The sequence below is a fragment of the Trichechus manatus genome, unplaced genomic scaffold (assembly GCF_000243295.1).
Source record: "Trichechus manatus latirostris isolate Lorelei unplaced genomic scaffold, TriManLat1.0 scaffold00027, whole genome shotgun sequence".
In the NCBI taxonomy this organism is placed as follows: domain Eukaryota; kingdom Metazoa; phylum Chordata; class Mammalia; order Sirenia; family Trichechidae; genus Trichechus; species Trichechus manatus.
Window position 1 is genome coordinate 10854690 of NW_004443963.1, and position 18686 is coordinate 10873375.

At 45.1% G+C, this 18686-nt stretch overlaps 1 protein-coding gene across 1 annotated transcript in view; it reads right to left on the reverse strand.

Annotated features, from left to right (window-relative positions):
* Positions 1-1036: 1036 nt before the first annotated feature.
* LARGE1 (LARGE xylosyl- and glucuronyltransferase 1) overlaps positions 1037-18686 on the reverse strand; it is a 382255-nt gene continuing 364605 nt past the window's right edge. Inside the window, exons 11-13 of the mRNA XM_012554797.2 lie at positions 12894-13040; positions 5361-5556; positions 1037-1452 (exon numbers count right to left, since the gene is read on the reverse strand). Coding sequence (XP_012410251.1) covers positions 1255-1452; positions 5361-5556; positions 12894-13040 — 541 coding nt within the window. The 3' untranslated portion in view covers positions 1037-1254. The remainder of the gene's footprint in view (positions 1453-5360; positions 5557-12893; positions 13041-18686) is intronic.

Genomic DNA, 18686 nt, shown 5'->3' on the forward strand with positions numbered 1-18686 from the left:
GCATTAACTCTTGTTCTCATCAATGTAAACACAACATTAATATTGAAGATTAAAGAAAATGGGTAAAAAGTCCAGTGTCTCCTCGATCTGTGTAGCGGTGAAGGTGTTGCCTACCCTTGGGCAGGTCCCAAGGGGAGACAGAGGTCACGACCTCTTCCCATCCACAGTGAATCAGGCATGATACAGAAGAATCCAAACATGTGCTTCCCCTTGGTCTCCAGACAACACATGAATCTTTAGCCCTGGGCTCACGTGAATCATTAAAGTTCTTCTAAAGGACTGAGAGGTTCATACCTTTCTTGTGCACTGAAATAGTTCCTTCAAAGCCCTTTCCCTGTGAAACCGTCACTGCCAGTAAGAAGATGTGACTGGTATGACACAGTCAGCCCAAGCATTTCTGCAGTCCCCACTGTTGCCCCTGGATTCAGGAGAGTAAGGAATTCAAAATCATGGGAGATTCAGTGATGATCCTGAAGAAAGCTGCCCATGGTTAACTACCAGCTGAAGATGCTTGTCCTCCCTGCTGGGCCACTGCTGATAGAGGGACATTGAGGTGGCTGCTTCTTCAGAACCTGAAAGGATCAGCTTTTTCTATTTTGGATTCTCAGATGAAAAACAAACAAACAAAATCCCCTAAACAAAAACAAATCAAAACAAAACGAGAGTGACCTTGGAGAAAGAACCAACCACCACCACCTCCAGGTCCCTCCAGATACAATGTCCCCATTGGATTTTTCCAAGTAGTTGGTTTAGATCATTGGTTTGCCTTCCTTCCTGTGTACCGATCTAGACTGCAGGGCAAAGAAAGTTCCCTCTTAATGAAGAGACATTTTTGCTTTTATTTCCTGGGATAGCTAAGCCCCAGCACCCTGACTTCCATTTCTCCCCAGCTATGACGGGAAGCATAATTATTAAAAAGCAACAAGAACGTCCTAAAGACCTGCCTTGGTTGTGTAGCTTTGTGGTAAGGTGACAGTCCCTTTACTCCCTCTCACCCTCCGTGTCCCATTCTTGAAGAGATAGTATAGGTGGGCTGTTTTTCCACATTCTGGGAATGCTGGGTTGCAGGGCAGAGAGGGGCTTGCTGGAACCTCATTCCAGATCTCTGTAGTGAGGGCAGCTTTGTTGGGCCAAAGAGACAAATAAAAACAAACCAAAAAGCATTGCTAAATTTTGAGTTTGAAGGCTGGGCCCCCAACAACGAGTGGCTCTTCCCTTGCGGTATGTCTCTCCCTAGCGGTGGGCACCTTGGTGCTAGCTGTTGTTTTCAGCCGTGAGATATTTCAGGGCAGCGAAGCCGTAGTGGCGGGACATGTCCTGCTGAAATTCTTCCTTCAGGGTTTTGAGACAGATGCGGTATTGCTTGTTGGAACGGAACTTTGTAATGTCAAAGCTGGGGGCGTGAGGCATGTGGATCATGTAGGCGTTGGGCAACACGATGAATTCATATTCCTGGAAGAAGACAAGAGCAGTGTGAGCACTTTTAGGAGCCCCCATCGTTGGGCGGTGAATACCCAAATGGATGACTAAGTGAATGAATGAACTGGTGAATGACACCAAGAAGCAACGTAGCACCACTGAAAGAAAGCAGGGACACTGCTATGACCTTGGACAAATTACTTAGCTTCTCTGAATCTTAGTTTTCTCATCTATAAAATATTGACCTCAGAGGATGACTGTAAGGATGAAATCAATAATGTACGGCTAGTGCCGAGCACAGCTCATGGCCCATAAAAGTTCTTGATAAACATGAGTTTACACGCACATGGTCACTCTAGGATGGTGCAAACCATAGGGGAATCTCTGGCTCAATTAACCGACATCTGTTTCTGTGATTTCTCATAGGACATGGATAAGATTTGACAACCTCCATGGATCAGTACAAAAGAGGAGACAAAAAAAAAAAAAGGAATGAAGAAAATAAAAACAAATGTTCCAACTAAGGTTCATTGTAGCACTTTTCACATAGTCAAAGAGTGGAAACAATCTAGATGTCCACCAACAGACGAATGGATAAACAAAACGTGGTAGTTACATACAGCCTGTCATGGATTGAATTGTGCCCCTCAAAAAATGTGTGTAGCAACTTGGCTGGGTCATGATTCCCAGTACTGTACGATTGTGTAATCTGATGTGATCTCCTTATGTGTTGTAAATTCTATCACTGTGATGCGGTTATACTGATGAGGTTGAGAAGATTAGATAGTGTCTTAATGCAATCTCTTTTGAGATATAAAAGAGAGAAGCGAGCAGAGACACATGAGAACCTCCTACCACCAAGAAAGCAGTGCTGGGAGCGGAGCGTGTCCTTTGGATCTGAGGTTCCTGCGCTGAGATGCTCCCAGACTAAAGGAAGACTGATGCATCACAAGGACCTTCCTCCAGAGATGACAGAGACAGAAAGCTGCTTCTGGCGCTGACGCCCTGAATTTGGACCTGTAACCTACTGAACTGTGAGAGAATAAACTTCTCTTTGTTAAAGCCATCCACCTGTGGTGTTTCTGTTGGAGCAGCACTAGATGAATAAGACACAGCCATTAAAAAATTATGAAACTCCTGATACATGCTATAACATGGCTGAATCTTGAAAACATTATGGTGAGTGAAATCAGTTAGTTATAAAAGGACGAATATTGTATGACCTTACTCATACGAAATATCTAGAACAGGCAAATGCATAGAGACCAAAGTTTGTTAGTGTTTACCAGGGGTGGCAGGGAGGGGCAAAGGAGGAGTCATTGTTTAGAAAGCATTGAATATCTGTTTTGGTGATGGAAAACTTGGCAATGGATACTGGTGATGGCTACACAACATGATCAACGTAAACGGTGTCACTGAATTGCACATGTAAAAAATGTTGAATTGGTGAATCTTGTGGTATATATATTTTGACCACAATAAAAAAACAGACAACCTCCCCAAAACCCCTAAATGTTCAACTGGACTGAAGCTCACTGAGAACACAACTCTCCCCTACACATTCTTATTACAAGTTACACCACCAACTTGGCAGAAGACAGTTAAAAACGTAGATCAAACATAAAAAGCCTCTGTATGGTCAAAGGAGTCCTGGTAGCACAGTGGTTAAAGAGCTCAGCTGCTAACCAAAAGGTCAGCAGTTTGAATGCACCAGCTGCTCCTTGGAAATCTTATGGGGCAGCTCTACTCTGTCCTATAGGGTCACTATGAGTCGGAATTGACTCGACAGCAATGGGTTTGGTTTTTTGGTTTGGTGCGGTCAAAATACAGAACATGGAACTCAAAGCAGCACCCAACATACCTTCACTCAGATTCTATTTACTCTGCTTTTGGACATAATTTCTAATAAATTGTGGTTATCTAGTTTCCTAGCCCAGAGCAGATCAGAAGGTAATCAGAAAAGGGAAATTGTGAAGGGTGATGGTAGCTGTTACAGATAAGTAGTGATGGCAGCAAGAAGTGACAGCTAGCTGATGGTGAGGAATGAGAAAAACCATGAAAAGAAAACACTAGAACTCACAGAGCTTAGCTGTCTGAGATATTTCATCAGGGCGGACTATCCAATAGGCAAGGTAAGCAAGGGGCTTACCTTGCTTACCAGATCATCCATCTGTAGTGAACAATTTGACATTTTTTCACCACATCAAAGATTCTGCTTCTAGGTATGGCTGGCATCTGTCTCCCTCCCAACCCCAAAGCACCTTCCTACAGAATCAAAACCTCTTCTCAAATTTATAATCCCTAACGGATGAATTACACAGTAAGCAAGGCAAGCACAGGCTTACTTACTAATCTGTAGTGACCAATTTCACGTAGGTTTCAGATGTAAAACTACACTACAGACTAGTAAGTAAGCACAAGTAAGCCCATGTTTACCTTGCTTACTGGGTAAGCCACCCCTGCATTTCATGTAGGGACAAAAAGCCCTCTAAATCCCACAAACCCCTATACTGACAGGTGTGGCTGTATTGCCTGTCAGGTGCTTACTCATTATTCCTTACATGACTGGAAAGGGTAAAACTATGTTTGGCATGGGCTGCTGCCAAAGAAAGGAAAAATGAAACACGTTTGCAAGAGCTCTCTCAACATTGTCTAAAATAAACAAAGCCCAGGTTTCAGGGACAGAAAAATGAACTTTATTTGAACCAGTTCCCCTTATAACACTGGTAGATACATGAGTAATATGACATTTCTTTTCTTTCAAATAGAAGCTGAGGCCGATTAAACATTTCTGTCTGCTAATAGCTCTGGGCTCTCTCCATGTATTAGTGAAAATACAGATATGAGAGGTCACACTTTGTTTTTAAAAATGGACATTATTCTACAACCTTCTCTCTACCATCAGTGATTCTCAATCCTAGGTGTGCATTAAAATCACCTGGGATTGCTCTTAACTATCTTGGACCTGGTCAAAGTTCTCCAGGTGATTCTCATGAGCAGCCAGCATGGACGCCCTACCTTAGCTTTTCCTGAATTTGAAGTGCTGTCGTTGAGAAATATTTACACTGTGATCTATGAAGAAAGAGGTGCCTTGGAAATTAACATATGAAGGGAAAAGGTGGGGCTGGGGGCCCAGGCAACTTTCTCCTAACTTTACCAGAGCAACTTTGATTTCAGCTGTTTTACACAGGGGTTGGCACACTACAGCACATCTGGCCCTGCCCTCCTGTTTTTGTAAATAAAGTTTTATTGAGACACAGCCATGCCCATCTGTTTACATATTGTCTAAGGCTACTTTCAAACCACAACGGCAGAGTTGAGTAGTGCTCACAGAGACCTGTAGGGCCACAAAACCTAAAATATTTACAGTCTGACCTTTTATAGAGAAAGCCTGCCAAGCCTTGGTTTAAAATATCAGAATTCCGCATAAGATTTCTTTTGAAGTAGGTTCTCAATAAATACTAGCTGAATGGATGAAAGGGTTTTATGACTAAACACAGCATAAAAATCACTTTTGTAGTTCTAGGGTGGAATAATAATTGGGTCTCATCTGCATGCTTTGTGTCACTCATACAGAGCTCCTAGAATGCTTTCTGTCACTTAAATGACTCAGAGGCCAAGTGATGAATGGCTGTTGCTTTCTTGTCTTCATCACTGGGCTGGGTGAGAATGAAACAACAAATTGGTTTGTCACAGGAAACTCACATTTGGCTGGGACCTGGCTTGGAACCCAACTCTCACCTAAGGGTGGATATAGACCAGTGGTTTAGGAATCAACAGCCTCAAGGATTAGCACTGGCACGTTCTTACTCCAGGTGTCTGAACACATCTTGTTCCCTCTTAGGTCTCTGCTTTCTTGTCTCCAAGGTCCCCTTTCTGCTCTCAGATCTAGGTCTCTCTTTCCCTCCTGCAACACCAGTAGGACATTCCATCCATCTCACCTGTGCATCCAGCTCCATGATATGAGCCACCTTGTTCCAGCCAAAGCCCACAAACCTCCGGTCGTACTCAGGGCAGTCCCGTCTCACGACAACGTATGGCTCAAAATCGGCCTCCCATTCCACCCGGTAAGGCGTGGTGGCGGTCCGCCACTTGGCGAAGTTTGTGGGTGCGTGGCCTTTCGTCCAGACGTGGTACCTAGGACACATGGAGAAATGCCATTGGGTGGAGGGGAAGGAGGCGAGCTTGTCAAACGCTGCTGATTTGAAGGAAGTGGAGGTACATGCTGATATAGTCCTTTATCTACATTCCTCACAGTGAGGAGAGACTCGCTATGAAAAGGTATGTGGACTCTGGGAATGCTGTGTGTCATTTATATAAAACTAATTGCGACTGGCCTGTACTATAGTTATTCTTACCAGAGACCATTGTGGTAGGTAGAATTCTAAGATGACCCCTAATGACCCTCACCTTTGTATAATCTGCCCCCCTTGGGTGTTGGTAGAACCTGTGAATACGATGAGATATACTCCCATGATTATGCTACGTTATATTAGAAAAGAGATTTTTGTAGACATAACTGAGAGTACTCATCAGTTAGCTTTGGATTAATTCAAAGGGAGATTGTCCAGATGGGCTGAACCTAATCACATGGGCCCTTTAAATCTGGGTCTAAAGGTCAGAAGCAGAACAGGAAGTCAGAGAGATATGTGCTCTGCCTGGCTGGGAAGGAAGCAAATAGCCATGTTGTGAGATGTCTACGGGGGAGCCATGTGGCAAAGAACTGTGGGTGGCCTCTAAGAGCTGAGACCAGTCTTGGCTAACAGACAGCAGGAAAATGGGATCTCAGTTCACATGGAAAGGAAGTCTGCCAGCCACTAGTGAGTTTGGAAGAGAACCATGTGCTCTAGGTCGGAACCATAGCACTGCTGACACCTTGATTTCAGCCCAATAAGACCCTGAGCAGAGAATCCATCCATGCTGAGCCCAGACCTCTGACCTACAAAGACTGTGAGATATAAGTTTGCATTGTTTTAAGATGCTAAGTTTGTGGTAATTTGTAATACAACAATAGAAAATGAATACAACCATATGAGAATAATAAGCTAACATTTGCTAAGCATTAACATGCACTGTGTACTATTTTAAACACTATATCCGTTGCATTAAATTCTTACAACTTACCCCTGACACTACTGCCTGAGATAATCTTTAAACCTTAAACCAAAAACACTCCCTGAGTCTTCTTAAAACCAAACAATGGTTTATCTTAACTAGTAAAAAAATTATGCATTATGCTCTTCTAAGAACTATCTATATGGGACCAAATTGACAACAGCAATTCCAAAGATTAGATAGAAATCTTAGGGGGCAGTGAATTTATGTTAATAGGGGAGGAACAACTCAGAAAAAGAAGTTGAGAATAGTGTCATGGATTGAATTGTGTCCCCCAAAAATATGTGACAACTTGGTTAGACCACGATTCCCAGTACTGTGCAGTTGTCCTCCATTTTGTGATTATAATTTTATGTTAAAGAGGATTAGGGTGGGGTTATAACACCCTTACTAAGGTCACATCCCTGATCCAATGTAAAGGGAGCTTCCCTGGAGTGTGGCCTGCACAACCTTTTATCTTACAAGAGATCAAAGGAAAGAGAAGCAAGCAGAGATTGGGGACCTCACACCACCAAGAAAGCAGTGCCTGGAGTAGAGCCCATCCTTTGGACCCAGGGTTGCTGCACAGAGAAGCTCCCAGTCCAGGAGAAGATGATGACAAGAACCTTTCTCCAGAGCCGACAGAGATATAAAGCCTTCCCCTGGAGCTGACACCTGAATTTGGACTTCTAGATTACTAGACTGTGAGAAAATAAATTTCTTCTCTGTTAAAGCCATCCACTTGTGGTATTTCTGTTATAGCAGCACTAGATGACTAAGACAAATAGTTATACAACTCAAAGAATGTAACCAATGTCACTAAATGGTACATACATGTAGAAACTGTTCAATCGGTGTATGTTTTGCTGTGTATATTCTCAGCAACAACAAAATAAATAAAATTACATATAAAAAAAATCCTAACTTACCCAATGTCAACTTCTAAATAGTTACTTGGTAGAGCTGGGATTCAAACCCAGTTAGTCTGGCTCACGGGCCAGGATCTTCAACCGACTAATACTAGGCTACGTCTCTTACATATCTCTATCTTGCAGTCTTTGACCTATAGAACAAGTACTCAATGACTACTACATACACTAAATTGAATGAATGAATAAGTAATCTAAAAGCTTGAGAGGTGCCTTAAGCAAGGACGAGTTAGTGGGGCAGGAATATGCCTCTGGAAGCTACCAAGAGGTGGCAGGAAGCTGGGAGTCTAGTGAAGCAATACACAGGGCCCAAGAGGAAGGGATTAGGGAAAAATCATGTGCAGAGCTAGAAAGCAAAGCCTGATAAAATAAAAACAAGACAGGAAGAAAGTGAGTTCAACAGCTTAACTGTAGCGAGAAAACCAAAACCAAACCAAATCAGTTGCTATCGAGTCGATTTTGACTCATGGTGAACCCATGTGTTTGAAAGTAGAACTGCACTCCATAGGACTTTTAATGCAGTGACCTTTCAGAAGTTATCTCTAGGCCTTTCTTCTGAGGCACCTCTGGGTGGATCTGAACTGCCAACTTTTCGGTTAGCAGCCGAGTGCTTAACCATTTGCCTTACCCAAGGGCTCCTGTAGGGTGAAAGGAGCTCACAGTCCTGGGTTCCATCTCCACCTCAGGGAAAGTTCTTTAAAGTAAGTGAGGGTTCAAGTGAGGGTAAGTGTTTGGTGTGGCTAGTAAAGCTCTTTTGGCAGGGAACGTGACTGCTTCTTTATTTTGCTCTTTCAACACTGAGGATGGATTTCCTCCAATCCTCAAGGAACGATTCAGAGTGGTTGAATTGGCACTGGCCGAAAGGTAGACTTCCATCAAGTTGTTTTCTTAGATGAGAAGGCCAGGCTAGGGAAAGGCAGGGACTTGAATCTCAGCTCCATCAATTCAGCAACTTCCACCAAAATCAAGGTCACTTAAATGGAAGAAGATGAAAGGTCGAGGAATGGCGCTTTAATGGAGTGTGAAAAGGAGGGATGGTGTGAGAATGCCAATCTTGAGTCTAATCCAAAAATCAGAACAGGAAGGAGTTGATTTCCCATTTGTAAACTGCTGAGCAGACAGCCTTGACATCTGCAGCCTTTGACAGAATTGGCAGAGCCCAAGCGATGGCTGTGAACGTGCATTAGCTTCAAAGTACGGCACAGTGGGAGCATCAGACCAGGATCCAATCCCACCTCGGCCACTTATGAGCTGTGAGACCTCGCACAACGAAGCGCTTCAGTTAGCTAACCTTTATTTTCCTCTTGTATTAATAATACCTATATCTTGTTGAATTGCTGAGGAGCTGAAATGAGAAAATGTTTGTAAAGAGCATGACATGATGCTGGCATACGGAGGCATTAATAAATACTAGTCCCCTAAAAGGCACTTTAACAAAACGATGGAAAGAATGGTTCCTGAGCCAGCCTGCCTGGGTTTGAATTCTGTCATTCAAACAGGTTAGGACGTGTTAATTAACCCTCTGAACCTTTGTTTCCTTCTCTTGGTAAAACAGAGACAATAATAACAATATGGAGTTATGATCACTGAGTAAATAAATTCACATGAAGTTCCCAGAGAGTGCCTCATATACAGTGAGTCCTCAAAAAATGAAGATATTCTCATTATTTCCCTTTGTTTGCGGAAAACATATGATATTAATTCACAATGATCCCACTCTCAGCTCTCAGCAATATCCTATATACCTTCTAAACTCGTGGCCTATTATAATGTGAAGGGAAGAAAGAGGGGAAAGGCAGGGGTACAGCTCAGTCAGCTTGCAGGCAGCTGGGTTACTTCTGTTCCTCTGGTGGGGAGGCAGCTTCCCCTGGCTCTGTCTCAAACAGTGATAAGGAGGTTGAATGGCTGGTCAGCCCAGAACGCAGTGAAGTTGTCATTAACCAAAAAACCAAACCCGTTGCCATTGAGTTGATTCTGACTCGTGGCAATACCATGTGTTACAGAGTAGAACCAAGCTTTGTAGGGTTTGCTTGGCAGTAATCTTTATGGAAGCAGACTGCCAGGGCTTTCTTCCCCAGTGCTACCGGGTGGGTTCAAACTGCCAACCTTTCAGTTAGTACTTGAGTGCAAACCGTTTGCACCATCCAGGAACTTAACCTACAATTAACCCAACATTAAAACGAGCCATGGCCTGAAAACAACCAGAGGAGTCCACTATCAGTCCAGCAGATATTGAACTGCAGGGATTGTTCTCTGAGACCATAAACACCAGGTAGCCTCCAAAAAAATAGTGACGAGAGAGCTTTCTTTGCAGGATGCCATTTACAGAAGAGATTTGGGTCACTTTGCTTTGAGCTGTTGTTGTCAGTTGCTGTCAAGTCGATTCTGACTCACAGCAACCCCATGTGTGCAGAGCAGAACTGCTCCACAGGGTTTTCAAGGCTGTGACCTTTTGGAAACAGATCACCAGGCCTGTCTTCCGAGAAGCCTCTGGGTAGGTTCGAACTGCCAACCTTTCAGTTAGAAGTCAAGCACTTAACCTTTTGTGCCACCCAGGGACTCAAGTGTGCATCAGAATCACCTAGAAAACTGTCTAAAACTCATATTGCCGGTTTCCACCCCCAGAGTATCTGATTCAGAACATGTGGAGTGAAGTGTCAGACTTTGCATCTCAAACAAGTTCCAGTGATGCTGATGCTACTGGTCCAGGGACCCCGCTCTGAGAACCACTGCCCTGGAGGACTTGGAGAGTGGATGCTTTCTCGTTCATTCCAGGTGTGGTGGGAGTAGTTTTCAGCTGCTTTGAGGTTTAAGAGTTTATCGTTTGGAGAGAAAGGGACAAAAGCAATTTCTTGGAGGGGAGGTCTGTAATTTAGCACCTGGCATGGTAGCTTGCAAGCTGGTAGCCATAGCAGCAATCATGGACACAGCAGGCCACACCCCAGATCTCACACTCACTGACTTGGCCTTGAAATTAGTTCTCTAATCACCTGGGGATGGAGTGAGAAGGAAGGATGCTTTGGAGACTTGGACTAAAGTTTGGCCTCAAAGTCTTAATTTCCAGCAGCAAGTTTCTCCCCTGCATCTTCGAAACAGTGAATGGTGTAAAAATTTAGGACTTGATTAAAGAGGTTTGATGGTATTTAGATTAAGAGCGCAGGATCTGGAGTTCATGGATTCTAGCACTTACTGGTTGTGTGTTCCTGGTCAAGTTATTTAACCTCTCAGAGCCTCTAGCTCTTTATCTGTAAAATGGGTATAATAATACCTGCCTAGTAGATTTGTTGTGAGGATTGAACGAGCTGATCACAGTGCCTACATTACGTTAACCTAACCAAAACCAAACTCTTTGCTGTCAAGTCAATTCCAACTCATAGTGACCCTATAAGACAGAGTAGAACTGCCCCATAGGGTTTCCAAGGCTATAAATCTTTACAGCAGCAGACTGCCACATCTCTCTCCCGAGGAGTGGCTCATGGGTTCAAACCCCCAACTTTTTGGTTAGCAGCCAAGCGTAGCCAAGTGCTTTATCCACTATGCCACCAGGGCTACTGCTATGCGTTAAACCAAAAAAAAAAAAAAAACCCAAACCGGTTGCTGTCGAGCTTATTCTGACTCATAGCGACCCTATAGGACAGACGTTAAGACTCACTAAATGGAAGGTATTATTCCTTTCTAAAAAGAAAGAATGCTTGTTTCATAGGGGTACTAGCTCTTTTAGATCAATTTTCAGAACTCTGGGTAGAGGAAAAAAGGCTGGATTTGAGTCCAGGATCCACTAGGACCTCTGATTCTGATTCCTCAATTTCTTCATCTGTACAGGATGTGAAAACAATACCCTCTGAATCACAGAATGAATAATCTACCTTCCAGGATTACTTTGATGACAAAATAAAGTTTGGGAAAGCATTCCACAAACTTAATAGTGGTATGAAAACCGAAGTTATTATTACTATAATCTTTTCAATAAAAGTCAGATTGTCTAGAAATGTTGCTTTTTCGCTCAAAGGAAGAGCTGGCCATTCTTAAACCAAACAGTTACTGCTGAGTTGATGCCAACTCATGGAGACCCCACGTGTGTCAAAGCAGAACTGTGCTTCGTGGGCTTTGCAATGGCTGGTTTTTTGGACATAGATCACCAGGGCTTTCTTCTGAGGCACCACTGGGTGGACCTGAACCTTCAACCTTTCAGGTAGCAACTGAGTGTGGACTTGAACCTTAATTGCTTGCACCACCCAGGGACTCCACTGTTCAAAATGAAGCATCTCTTTGAAAGAGGAGCAGGCAAAAGCAACAGCTCTGTCTTCAGATTGCTCTTAAGAGACCCAGCAGGACTCCTACTTCCCCAGGGGTGCCACACTAATGGCACAGCCTGTTCCCAGGAGATGGAACCCAATTATACCTGTGTAGCCATATGGACTCCTGGGATAGTCCCCTGCCAGCAGTCCTGCAGGACTTAGGGGACTGGGAAATCAGGAAAATGATTGCTTTGTTTGCCACTGTCACTCAGGCAACAGGAGAGTCGGCTGCCACCTCTGTTGTGTGCAGTTTTAGACTCACCCTGATGATTTTAGGTGATGAAGCTACTGTTGCCCACCCCAGGCCTGAGGACCACAGGAAAGACCACTCACACACACACACACAGACACACACACGGCGGGGGTCGGGGGTGGGGAGTAGGAGAGAGACCAACAACCACGGTGCTAATAAAATGAAGCCCACTTACCAAATGCATGAATGAACAAGCAAACAAAAGAGAATTCAGAGCCAGGAGTTGGGAGCAAGAACCTAAACTGAGTTTAGAAAGAAGCAGACACACACAAAAAATTAAACTGTGCCTTCCTACTCAACATGCCTATCCTTCCCTCTGGACAGATAATATCAGTCACCTTGTACAAGATAAAGTACATGGCATTTGGGGAGAGAATATTCCAAAAACATTATTCAGGGCCAGTGGTGCTTTCCTTGGCTTTAAAATAGTCTAATGTCAGCAACAAACTTCTCTTCAGGGCCAACGGCATTGGTGTCTGAGTTTCCCAGGAGACAGCAGGTCTTTGGGTAGCCCTAAGAGATGGCGAAGAACACTGAATATACCATGGACTGCCAGAAGAAGGAAAAATCTGTCTTGGAAGAAGCATAGCTAGAGTGCTCCTTAGAAGCGAGGATGGTGAGACTTTGTCTCAAGTACTTTGGACATGGTATCAGGAGGGACCAGTCCCTGGAGAAGGACATCATGCTTGGTAAAGCAGAGGGTCAGCAAAAGAGAGGAGACCCTCAACGAGATGGAGTGACATAGTGGCTGCAACAATGGGCTCAAGCATAGCAGCGATTGTGAGGATGGCACAGGACCAGGCAGTGTTTCGTTCTGTTGTACACAGGGTCACTATGAGTCGGAACTGACTCGACAGCACCTAACGACAACAGTGAGGGACGGCAGTGAGGGCCACTCACCTGAATGTGAAAAGCGTTCCCATGTCCAGCATCGACAGCAGCTCCGCTTTAGATTTGGGGAATGAGAGCCGGTAGCGTAGTGTCTCGAATGCGGGGACAATCATCGCTTTCTTGGTGTTGGCAAGGTCGAGCTGGATGACAGACTTCCTGAAAAGAGAAGGCAGGAGGAGACACAGGGTCCCCGTGACACCAGGCAAGGCCTTTCCCACGAAGGCAGGGAGTATAAGGGAGAATGCCCAAGTCACCCTCCCAGTTTAAAGTTGGGGAAACTGAGGCCCAAGAAGGCTAAGTAGCTTGCAAATACCACTCAGGAAGACCGGAGTAGAATTGAGAGCTTCTGCCTCTGAGCCAGAGAGGTGGGTCTTTGTAGAAAGTGAACAGAGGGCAGGACAGCCAGGAGGGGCTGGGGTGAAGCTCCCCCACTTCTACAGCGTGGGCACTCCAGCCAGGGCCAAGTGCAGAAGGAAGCTTTCAAAGGACTCACAGGGGTTGGAGCCCATCTAGCTGGGTTTACTGGGAGGGCCGAACATGGCTACTGCACTTCTTGCCACACGGAAGCTGAGCAGTTGGATGTAAAGCTGATGAGAGAACCATCAACTTGGGCACTTCCAGGTGCCATCTCCATGTATCTTCAACCCCTTGAATCCTACAGACCCTGAACCTTTAAGTGGACAGGCCTGCCTCATGCAGCCAGTACCCAATAAGACAGAGCTCTGGCACCCACACTTCCTAGAGGGCAAGTTCTCCATCCCCTCACTCACTCCTGCCTTTGCGCCTGACCTTCTGCTCTTCTCCTCTGACACTCAGCTCCTGCCCCTTTAGATTTGTCTCCATTTCCCAGCTCTGTGGCCATTACTTGGAATAGGAGACAGTCTGAGGGAGGGTCATATGGCATGAGGCTATATGGATACAGATGGGATTTGAATCCTGGCTCTGTCACTTTGAGTCTTGTCATCTCAGCAAGTGACTCAGGTTCCTCTTCCCTAAAATGGTGGTAGTAAGATCTACCTCCTGCAGTTGTGAAGACCTAACCAGGTAATACAAGTATTGCTTAGCACACTTGGCATATGGCAGGCATGTAGCAACAATCACTATTATACTGTGATGCTATGATTATTCCCTGGCTTGATCTTCTGGGATCGCTTTTGGCCATGGCCTTGGTACGTCACTTCTGACTCAGACCCTGACCCTTGCGTCTCAACGCCAGCATGCACTGTCTGCTTGTAATCTCTGAAACAAGGAAGCAGCCTCTTGGGGAAATGGTAGCCAGTGGAAGGCATTTTGCAAAATACTGGAACAAGTAGCTTTCCTTCGCAATACAGCTGCTTACTGTTGTGCTATTAAGGTCTCTTTACTCAACTAGACTTTGAGCCTGGGTGCAAGGAGGGACTGAGGCTGGTCTGCTAAGAGGAAGTGACTATGCTAGCCTGGTCAGTATGGGTCAAATCAAAGCCACCGTCCAAGAAGGACACAGGGTTTGGTAACAACGAATGACAAGGGAGAACCTGGACCAGGTTAGAATAAGGACAATTCTCCGAAGCCACAATTGGTTCAGATTCCCAGTTGAGAGGGCATGGTTGAGAGATGAATTAGAAGTTCATTCTAAAACCCCCAGAATATCATTTGTAGTACACTCTTTATAATTATGCTTTAGTTAATGCTATGCCAAATGATACACAGCCTTCATGCCATTGTTTCTGGGGTAGTTCATAAGGCAGGACACCGAGACAGAATTTGGGTGAGCTATACTTAGCCAGTCTGAGGGCCTGTGGCTTGAGTCAGCCTGTCCTGGCCTGGATTCCTCTCTCCCTTTGTCCCTCTGAACAAAGACGTCATAGTTTTCAAGCACCCACGATTCCTCTCATCCATAGTTGGACATCTAATGTCAGCTAGCACTTTCATATCAGTCCTATATTAGACACAGGCAGAGCCAGGGCTCTCCAGGAAAGGTATGCACCTTATCTATGACTCTGAGTGTTGGGGAGGAGACATATGGGTGTAAAAAATGTTCTTGCATGAAGATAGTAAAGTACCTGGAACCACCTGGGGGCGGGGGGGGAGTATTCAGCACTGGTGGGTGGTTGTTACTCATTCAACAATCACTGAGCACCTACTACGTGCCAGGCACCATGCTAGGCACTTGGAGATACAGGATTAACAAGGCAGCCAAAGTTTCTGCCTGCATGGCACTCACATTCTTGTCATTTACCTCTAAACAAGGGCCCAAGATTGCATTTGCCGCTAATTATTTTAAGATATGAATGGTATGGACACGAAGGGAAGGCTGGGAGGGCTGACTACAAAGGGGTGGGCAGAGTGTATATATACACACATACACAATAGATACAGAGACATACAAATAGATAAGATTATAAAAAGGTGGATGTCTCTATCTATCCAAGCCTCAAATTACTATTATAGCCATGAATATTTTAGTAGCCACTTCTTAGAGTGCCCTGCTCAAAAATAATTCCTGCTTCTATTGCCTCTATCACAGAGGCAGCTCCCCAGTGATAGAATGCCTGGCTGAAGCACAGTGTCCAGGGTGGACGCTTGGCCCAAGCTGAGTCAATCAGTTTCTCATCCTTTGAAACCTCAGCCGAGACGCAGAGATGGCAGACCACAGAGCTGGACTGCATTAACGTCAGGCAGCCCTCTGGAAGCTTCTGACCTTCTACTGCGGAGGGGCCCAAGGCTGCCTGGTTAATTACGGTCCCAAGTGTTGGTTTTCCAATTCTTCCTTTGATTCCAGAAGATATACCTCCCAACTGTTTTCTTTTTTAATTTAGCTGCCTAGTGTTGATTTCTGTTGCTTGCAACCGAAACAACCCTGAGGGATTTTATATAAATCAATCAATCATTCTGTTGGTCGGTCTATTTATCTATCTATCTATTGCTGTTAGTTGCCATCGAGTCGATTCTGACTCATGGCAACCCCATGTGTTTCAGAGTAGAACTGTGCTCCATAGGGTTTTCATGGCTGTGATCTTTCAGAAACAGATCACCAGGTCTTTCTCCTGAAGAGCCTCTGGGTGGTTTGAACTGCCAACATTTTGGTTAGTAGCCAAGCACTTACCCATTTGCACCACACAGCGACTTGCTATACACACAAACACACATGTACACACAGATATACTGGGATATCTAGATGTACCTCCCAGGAAGCAGCATGCCTTACAAAATGGGGCCTTGCAAACTGTATTTCCCTCAGAATCGAGAGCATCGGATTTTGGAGTGCTTTCTGCAAATCCCGTTTAATCTCACTGACATACAAACTGTCACGAAGATGGATTTGTCACCAAATAGGCCCATTTCAGACTCAGCTCAAGGAGGTTTTGATATTGATGTCCTGAAAGGGCCTCATTATGAAGTTGTTTCAGCAATAAAGTGGTTCCAGGGTACAGACTCTGAGCACATGTGCTTACCAAGATGGTACTGCCAGCCTGGGCCCTTCGACACTGTGTCTGTTAGTTCGTCCTACCCTGGCTGTGGCTTGCTGAACACCTGGGGCTGAACCATTTATTAGGATAGCGAGTCCCCCAGAGGATGGAATGCTTCCAGTGCAGGGTCTACAGGCAGCAGGAGGGCAATCTGGTGAGCTGAAGAGAAGGCGGGGCTGGGAGCTAAGAGAGTGAGTTCTAAGCCCAGCTCTGAAATACTGAGTGATTCTGGGTCACTTTATTAACCTCTCTTGGATTGCTAAATCTAAATTACTAAAATTAAGATCTTATAAGGCAGTTTGGTATAGTGGTAATCAGATAAACTTGCTTTCTATGTCTGGCTCCACCAGAGTAATCCTCTTGGGTAAGTCACCCAAGAAGTCAAGAGGCCAAGTCACCATAACCTCTCTGAGCCTCAGAGTTCATGAACTTGTAAAATACTCTAAGGAGGAAAAGCGGGGAGTACCTGTGTGTGGGTGTGCTGGGTACAACGCCTGGTACATACCAAGCACTGGATACGTGACAGTTGCTGCCCCTGCTTGTGTCCAAGACCCCTTCAAAAACATCCAGACACATAGTACAATACTTTTGGACTGAAAATCTCTTAAAAGAAACCACAGGTAGCTCAGGACACTGCTGGCGTCATGAGAGCAGGGCAAAAACAAGTGCCTCGGAGCCAGAGAGATCCAGGTTCAAGTCCTGCCCGTCAGTCTCTCTTACAATCTTGCCAGTATCTCTTAGAAGCCTTGGGCACATTGCTCACCATCTCCCAGTCACAGCTTCCCCATCTGTAGGATGGAGATAATAATGCATGTCGCTCAGGGTTGCTGTGAGGTTGAATGAAGTAATAATCGTAGAGCATAACATGGTTCTGGATTGAAACAACTGATTAATAAATCAGTTCTGCTCTCAAGGCTCAGCTTACTGGGGGCCCATTTTCCAGAAACTGGGCAAGGGCAGAGTTGGTTTCAGAGCAGTCAGCATACTGCTTAAAACGAAGACAGATTTCTGGCTTGCCAGCCTGCTTGTCTGTGGAAGCAGAGCTTATTACATCCCAGTCTCCAGCCTGCCCTCTGAGCCTTTCTTTATGTCAAAAACAATTCAAGTGTTCCCGACAGAATAAATTCACCTCTTCCAATCTGGAGGAGCTGACCAGCCAGAAAACGGAGCTGGGCGGCGTTTATTTTCAAAGCTCCCGGCCTCCTCCTCTGTGCACCCCACCCCCTCAGTCCCTCCACTCAACTCACTGAAGTATGCAAATCATTCATACCTCTTTTTGCTCCCACCTGGAAAAACTGTGAGCAGGGGAGGGAGTGTGACTGACTAGCAAGGCTTCATATGCCAACCAAGGCGGGAACAGGATGGTAGCCCTCAGGGGACTCAACCTTAAGGCCAAGACACAGCATGAAAGGGGAGGCTGTTAGCTGGGTGGGCTTTCCTGATCCTTAAAATGGTGACACCTAGGTCACTGCCTGTCTTAAGTTTCTTAGTGCTGCTGTAACAGAAACACCATGAGTGGGTGGCTTTAAAGAACAGACATTTATTTTCTCACAGTTCAGGAGGCTAGACAGATGAATTCAGGATACTTGCTCTAGGGGAAGGCTCTCTCTCTGTGGGCTCTGGAGGAAGGTCCTTGTGTCTTCCAGCACCCCTCGGTTCCTAGGCGATCTTCATGTGGCATGGCATCTATTCTCCCCATTTGTGCTTGCTCCTGTACCTAATCTGCTCTTTTTACATCTGTTAGGTTTAAGACACATCCAACACTGACACGGCCTCATTAATGTAACAAAGAAAACCCTATTCCCAAATGGGTTTACATCCACAGGTATAGGGGTTAGGATTCCAACACATATTTTGGGGGGACATAAGTCAATCCATAAGATTCTACCCTTTAGCCTCCCCGCAATACATGCCCCTCTATCACAGTGCCCAAGATGGGCCCTGGCAGTTGATCATACTCATACACACATAGACACACACACACTGATCCTCCGTCTCTCTGACTCTCTCTTTTTAACCCCATCCTTTTCCCTAAAGTCAGGTCTCTGTAACCAGGGAAACAGCCCACCTTCCAGGTATGAAGAGATGATGGGAAAGTGTCTCATAGGAAAGAAGGACAAAAATGCCGGGCACAGTTCTGATGATTTCACCTCCTCAGTCCCACAGAGGGGAGGACGTGGGCTCTGGAGCCAGGCTGCTTGGGTTCTCCTCCTGGCTAATTACTTACCCGCTTTGTTTCATAGTTTCATTATCTGTAAGATGGAGATGGTAATAACAGTACTAACCTTAGCGGGCATTTGAGAGGGTTAACTGAATCAATATATACAAAGTGCTTAGAACAGTGCCTGGTATA